An 8,025-nucleotide genomic window follows, 5' to 3' on the forward strand; every position below is an offset into this window, starting at 1 on the left:
TGAATAAAATCAACAGAGATTATTAGAATATATTATTTAAAAAAAAGTAAGAATGGTTGAAATAGCGTAAATTTACTTCTTTGTTTCGGTTGATAATGGAATAGAGAAATAAAAAAAATCAAAATAAAAATGGCTTTATTTTAGAAATAAAAATAAACAGAAATAAGTTGAAGTAAAATTTTAATATTAAGTTTAAATGGAATGAAATGAATACATCATAAAGGGAAAATTATATGAAATATACTGAAATTACTATATTAGAGAAATAAAAATAATTGAATAGACTATAAAATAAGTTATAAGAATAAAATCAGACGAAAGAAGTTACTGCTTTAGAAAAATTCTTTCAAAAATGAATGTTGAAAAACAATAATGTAAAGGTTAGATATATTGAACTTTATACTGCATACCATTTGAAATATATATATATATATATAGTAAGTTAATTAAAATATATAAATATAAGTTAATAACAGAATACTTGATGCAGAAAATAATAAATAAAAGAAGGAAAGAAATAGATTAAGTGAAGAATAGAGGGAAAAAAACAGTAAAGTGTAAGAAATAACAGGAAAACTTTATAAGGAAAGCATTTTTTAACTGTATGAGGTCATGTTACGCTTTGAGAGTGCCGTTCTTTTCTTAATTTTGGTAATATAAATATATTTTATTGAATTTTTTTTTTTGTTTTAAACTTTTATAAGCGGGTTAACCTCGAAATTGAAACCGAAATTGTGATTCGAGTATTGCCTCGATTAGTCTTTCACTATACTGTATATAAATACAGTTTTTTTTTTTTCTTTTTTTTTCTTTGGCATTCATCGAAAACTATAAATTTTCTTTTGACAGTTGTTTCATTTCAATTCTTTTTCAGGAAATCTCCTCCGGGTTCAAAGTTCAAATTCCTAAAACAAGATTTTTTAAAATAAGATTCATTAATTCGTGACCTCATTACTGTTACACGAATTTCTCTTTTATGTTTTGGTCTATAGTAAAAAAAAAAAAAATTTCTATTTATTTTTTTTTTCTTTCCCCCTCTGTAGTATGTTTTTAATATAAACGAAATTTATAAAGAATCGGTAGTTTATTTAGTTTAGAAGGAAACGACCAATTAAACATCAATGGAGCGAATCCTAATAAACATTAAGAGGCTGGTTAATGTCGTAAAACAGTTCCAATTAACATACTAGGTTAAAGAGAAACAAACAATTCACAGCATGTGATAAATTATTACAGTGCTTCCGACAAGTAGTAGTATTTTTTTTTTTAAGGAATATCTAGAAACCCACCTGCACCAAAAGCAAAAAAGTAGCTTGTATCCGGATAGGTATTAAGCAACTGGACTACGCGATCTCCCATTCTTTTATTTCGCTTGTATATGAGTTCCTCTCGGAAATACCGGTCAATATTCCTGGCGACAGCAACTTCCTGCGAAGTCATAGTTGTACTGTTTAAGTGGGGCACTTGAGTCGAATCTTGACTGAATACCACGGAGTTAAGATCTCCGCAATTATAATGCTTAATCAGATCGTCTGTTGTATAGAATGCTTGAATATCTCCAGATCTTATACTTTCCTGTTGATAGAGTGTTTGATTCAAAGCGAATAAAACCTGAATAGAAAAAAAAGAATTGGTACGTTTTAGATCCTTATTTTCATATACAGATAAATACGCAATACATTAAGATTTATAATAGATAATTAAATATTATTTATACAGATTAAGATGATAATGTTTCATCTTTATTTATGTAAACTGATGTGGCGTAAAAGATAAAATCGGAAAAGGAAACAATGAATAAATGTCTCAATTCCATAAAATAGCTTTAATCTATTAAAATGGAACATCTAAATAATCGATAATGACGTCACTATGTGTGTGTGTGTGTGTGTGTGTGTGCTTAATAGGCTTCATTTCCGGTTCCTGTCATCGTGTCATTTCCGAAATGACGTCATTCGATACAAAGGATCATCATCTGCTTCATTTCCATCATTGTTTTCGAATATTTCCAAGTCATAAAACGTTTATTCTATGCCGTATGGTGGATATTTGCATATGAATCGCGTTTAGATAAGATTTTTAGCACTTTTACTTGGAAATAGAGAGTAAAATAGATTAGCCCCTGTAAAAAGGTTGTTGCGCTTCTCATTCCCGTTAACGGAAAAGCCCTCTTACAGACAAAGATGGAAAATATTTTAAAAATTATTTTAAACGTTTCAATAAACTTTTATAACACATATATAATGTAATTTCCATTTAAATTAAATTTTAAAATAGGATAAGAATACTTAACTTTATAATACGAAATTTTAAGTAAAGAATGTTTTTTAAAAAAAAAAAAAAAAAAGCTATAAAAGCATGGATGTTCTGCCTAATCAGTTTGGAACTATCAGTTAATCTTTGTACAGTCAGCATAAAATGAGTAAAAATGCCTTGTTTAACTTGGTTTTCGATCAGAATGATCTTTAGAAAATCATACATTTTATTTATCCATGAATGTCAAGTAAAACTTTAAAAAAAAAAACCTATTAGTTAATGTAAAACTGAACTTAAATTTATTTTGATTCATCTATTTTACATTATTTTTCTAGTTAAAGAAAGCTATGAGTCAGTTGTTTTAAATGTTTATTTTTATTTTTATATACGCTCGACTTTAGACTATGAACGGTACGATGTTCTTCAGTTTAGTAATTTTAAAAATAATTTATAAATCAATCCTGGACAGTATTTATCCGTAATAAATCATTCCAAATGATTATAATTGATAAAATATTTACATAAAAATAAAATTACCTGAGTAAAATCCAAACCATTTAATGGTACGCATTGTTCTTCAACTTTTTCAACGGCTCCTGTACCTTTATTCATCCTCTCGGCTTCTTGAGCCAAATATAGATCTAAAACAGGTATGCCACGCGATTTGACATCACTTTCTGTTAAAGAATTGACCATCAACATTACCCAGATGGGCCTCTTTCTTTCCCAATTTCCCGTGATGGCATTGAAGAGATAATCAGCATATAAACCTCTTCCCCTTTGATCCGCCGTCATCCATGAAGGTAACATTCCTTTCACGTAATCCAAGTGGCGTTTCAATCTTCTATAAAGATCTTCCGGTAACACATCAACTAAATTTTTTCCCTGAGGCAGCATTTGACAATTGGACAAAGTCGAGATAGTTTTTGGATCTATCAAATCTAGTTCGAAGTATATGGTATCGCTCGATTCGAAAGCTACTTTGACGTTTTCGGGTATATAATCCCAAACTCGAGTATACGGAACGTGAATTGTGCCGAAGAAATACGATGGAGGATCCTTCTTTACCATCCAAAGAAATGACATATATTCTTCACTCTGTAAAACAATAAATAAGTTGACTGAAACGGCCATTATTACTCTGAAGAAATATAAGATTTTCCGTATCCAAATAGTTTAAAAGCCAGTAAAAAAAAAAAAAAAAAAAAATTATTTACCTTTTAAAATTAATTAACTGAAAGAATTTAAATTATGTGTTTATTCATTGAATAAATCCGCTTAATTGAAAATATTTATCAAAGACGAAATGGGATTCTTATTTTTAAAAGTTACATCCTTGACACCATTGTTTTTCTTCTCTAATTTAAAACGAGTATGGAAAATAATTAAATGTTTTCTATATACTAGTTTTTTTTTTTTAAATTAANCCCCCCTATAACACTGTTGATTATTCCGTTTTATATGAATTCCATGTTGTACGAGTCACTTAGGTTTTACAAATACGTGAGCCGTTCACAGCCCAGCACACGTATTTGTAAAATCTAAGTGACTCGTACAACATGGAATTCATATAAAACGGAATAATCAACAGTGTTATAGGGGGTCGACTGGTATATTGATTTTTAAGGTGTGAATTGATTTTTTGACCTCCATTTTCTGTATTTTGTTACATTATAGAAAAAATTATATAAATTAATCTGTAAAAAATCTTGTGTATTTTAATTTAAAGAAGAAGAAGAAAAGAGTTTCTTGTTTAAAGTAATAATGTAAAATATGAATTAAATAAAAAGGAGTAGGTAATTTATATAATCCTACGTCATAAAGTCTTGTTTATATGATGTAAATGTGAAAGAGTTTCCATTAATTAAAGGTTTTATCTGTGTTTAAGTAGGTAAAATATATATAAGAGCTAACCTAGTTGAAAGGAGGAGGAGTAACATTAAAATTTAGGTTAGAGTAAAATAATAATAATAACATTGGAAGAAAGTAAAATAACGTTAGATGTAAATTCCATTAGGGACATTGCTATACAATTAGTAAACAAGTCATAGATGGACTACAACTTGTTGAATGGTTGGGAACAATAGATCGGCCGACATCAAGGAATCGTGCATTATTAGGTGAAGGACGATTCCGAGAAAAGGGGCTTGTCCAAGGCCAAATATGTAGTTCAACCGTGATTAACAGTTAAAATTGAACCGATCTTTCCTATACGCACGCGATAATTAAATTAAAATTACATATTCTTCCTTTGTCGTTCCTCTTTTACGCCATTTAAAACAAAATAATAATAATAATAATAATAATAATAATAAAAAAAAAGATATATGTATATATTTTTTATAATAATAATAAAAAAAATCTCTTAGATAAATAAAAAATAAGCAGAAACGAGATGATATTTTTCAGATATTGATATAAGTTACGAGATGTTGGATTCTATATAAAGAAACCGTTCGGAGATTAGGAGATATGTAACAAAACACGTTCGAGAGGAGCAAAAATAAACAATCTGGAGTTATATGGGAAGAGGGGGAGAGAAAAAAAAAGAAAGATGAAAGTTCGAAAGTTGGTTTGACTGACAACCTATCTCCTTTGATCAAGAAGCGGAAGAACAGAAGATTTCGGTAAATCTAAAATATTAAACTGACCCGAACATAACTAGATCTAATGATTGATTAGTTTTAGTCTGGCACAAGGCCAGATAGGTACAGTACGTAATGTTGTTCCTTCCTCCACTTACTTTTCTGTTCGTCAAACAAACTTAAAAGCTTAAAAAAAAAAAAAAACATATTTTAAGAGATTTATAAATTATAAAAATTAATTAATTTTTCATATATCGAGATAAAATGGGATAAATGCGGCAATAGTAAAGTTTTGATGTTGAAGATGCACTAATGGAATGATATTATGGACTTTTTTTTAAATTTATTTACAGTATTAATAATTAACGAACTTTTTCCATTATTATTATTAATACGAGGTTATTATATGTAATCTAAATCATCATTTAATATTTTAGAAGTATTGAGAAACATAGATATATTACTTATTAATTCAAGAAAGTTTTATAGCCTAATTGTTATTAGATTGCTGTAATCTTTCTAATATAAAATATACTTTTTGATAGCAACAGATAGGTGCAAACAGATATTGTCAATAAAGAGTTTAGCGATTGGGTGTGCCTTCATATGTAATATTAGGTCATATATCTTAGGATAATCACCTATCCACAAGAGAGACGGAGAGATTTATTGAAGATATAAAGATAATTTAAAATAGCATCTTATGAAATTTGATAATTTTCATAAACTCTTAACATATTCCCTTAAAGATTTAAAATTCCGATCGATAAATCGATAAATGATAAAGTAAGAGAAGCGGTGGATCCATCAAGATATTAAGTTTTGTATGTTTAACGCCCGAAAAGTACAGATTTCGAAAAATGACTCCACCCAAAAAATGGATTGTTCATTTTTTTAGCGATTGTTTAAAGATATCTTTGGGTCAAGTTTGGGAGATGAGAAAGAGTTTTAAAAGTCATCAACCTCTTTGCCTTGACCTTTTCAACGAAGTAAATCGAGATAAAAACGAATTAAAAACAAATTTATAGAAATTCTTCTTATAAAAAAAAATTACATAACAAATGAACTCAAAATTGAATAGAATTGATTAAGTTTAGAATTATTATCTCGTGTAATAACTTGAAAATATCGTACAATACATCAAATTTCATGTTTTAGGTTAAGTCAATGTCTCACTCATAAAATAGGCTATATATAAAGTATATTAAAATTAAATTAAGCATTTTAAATGTCATATAAATCTTAAAATTTTATATGTTTTATAATAGGCTGTAATTAATTAAATTATACAACGTGAACCAAAACTCTTCGAAGGTTTCTTTCTCTGTAACATTTTCTATTTTTTANATTTATTATCGTGGGAACTGGCTTTTCATGTTCGTTTCGCATACAGATCATTCGCTGCATAATGCTCTTTATTTACAATTGTGTAAAGTTTTTCTCTTTCACTCGTTACTTCTCTATTGACTTAACAAAAGACGAAAACGTAAATGACAAATTGAAGCACTTTCGTATTAAAACTCGACTCAACACAGCACGCACGCACGCACGCACGCACGTCAAGCACAAATTGCTCGGAAAATGTCTGAAGTCTACGAGTTTAATTAAGATAAATCGATGAATTAACTGTGTTAAATGACGTATTAACTAGTTTTAATTAGTACGATAAGTTCGGAAGTATATCAAACTCGTTAGATTCTACTTTCCTCTCCTCATTTTGCATCGTAAAAAAACTGTATAAATAAATAAATTCGATGAAAATTAAGACGGTAACGGGGTTTACATTAGTGGTCTGACAGACGTTAGACTTTTTTCTGAATAGATGTGTAAAAAAATAAAATAAATTAATAGTTATAGTGTGAGAAAAAGGTAAAAAGAAAGCATTGCTAGAATAGGAGGGAGGAGGAAAAACAATTGAATTGCAAAAATAAAGGAGTCTATTCACAAAAAGTTGACTATATTACAACTGAAGCGGCGTATTAAATGAAAATCATGAATAAAATCAACAGAGATTATTAGAATATATTATTTAAAAAAAAGTAAGAATGGTTGAAATAGCGTAAATTTACTTCTTTGTTTCGGTTGATAATGGAATAGAGAAATAAAAAAAATCAAAATAAAAATGGCTTTATTTTAGAAATAAAAATAAACAGAAATAAGTTGAAGTAAAATTTTAATATTAAGTTTAAATGGAATGAAATGAATACATCATAAAGGGAAAATTATATGAAATATACTGAAATTACTATATTAGAGAAATAAAAATAATTGAATAGACTATAAAATAAGTTATAAGAATAAAATCAGACGAAAGAAGTTACTGCTTTAGAAAAATTCTTTCAAAAATGAATGTTGAAAAACAATAATGTAAAGGTTAGATATATTGAACTTTATACTGCATACCATTTGAAATATATATATATATATATAGTAAGTTAATTAAAATATATAAATATAAGTTAATAACAGAATACTTGATGCAGAAAATAATAAATAAAAGAAGGAAAGAAATAGATTAAGTGAAGAATAGAGGGAAAAAAACAGTAAAGTGTAAGAAATAACAGGAAAACTTTATAAGGAAAGCATTTTTTAACTGTATGAGGTCATGTTACGCTTTGAGAGTGCCGTTCTTTTCTTAATTTTGGTAATATAAATATATTTTATTGAATTTTTTTTTTTGTTTTAAACTTTTATAAGCGGGTTAACCTCGAAATTGAAACCGAAATTGTGATTCGAGTATTGCCTCGATTAGTCTTTCACTATACTGTATATAAATACAGTTTTTTTTTTTTCTTTTTTTTTCTTTGGCATTCATCGAAAACTATAAATTTTCTTTTGACAGTTGTTTCATTTCAATTCTTTTTCAGGAAATCTCCTCCGGGTTCAAAGTTCAAATTCCTAAAACAAGATTTTTTAAAATAAGATTCATTAATTCGTGACCTCATTACTGTTACACGAATTTCTCTTTTATGTTTTGGTCTATAGTAAAAAAAAAAAAAAAAAAAAAAATTTCTATTAAGCTAACGTGTCATTAAAAGAAAATTAAAGCTTGTTTTGCATTGTAATCTAAATTGTGTTTTTAACTTTTGATAGTTAAATTATGCTAATAAATTTTAATACTAGTTATAAAGTGAGCATCACTTAGTATTTGAATTTATGAATAAATTTAGTTAAATAATTATGG

The 8,025-nt window shown here is 27.6% G+C and overlaps 1 protein-coding gene across 1 annotated transcript; it reads right to left on the reverse strand.

The window, feature by feature from the left end:
• Positions 1–1,211: 1,211 nt before the first annotated feature.
• On the reverse strand, positions 1,212–3,431 carry LOC111626193 (metalloprotease TIKI1-like). The gene is made up of 2 exons (XM_023369503.1): positions 2,794–3,431; positions 1,212–1,611 (listed from the first exon to the last, which is right to left on the reverse strand). Exons 1-2 carry the CDS (start codon positions 3,388–3,390, stop codon positions 1,267–1,269), a joined length of 942 nt encoding a protein of 313 aa, XP_023225271.1. The 5' UTR covers positions 3,391–3,431; the 3' UTR covers positions 1,212–1,266.
• Positions 3,432–8,025: the final 4,594 nt, after the last annotated feature.

This window comes from Centruroides sculpturatus, unplaced genomic scaffold, assembly GCF_000671375.1.
Source record: "Centruroides sculpturatus isolate CEXI.00-Female unplaced genomic scaffold, Cexi_2.0 scaffold474, whole genome shotgun sequence".
In the NCBI taxonomy this organism is placed as follows: domain Eukaryota; kingdom Metazoa; phylum Arthropoda; class Arachnida; order Scorpiones; family Buthidae; genus Centruroides; species Centruroides sculpturatus.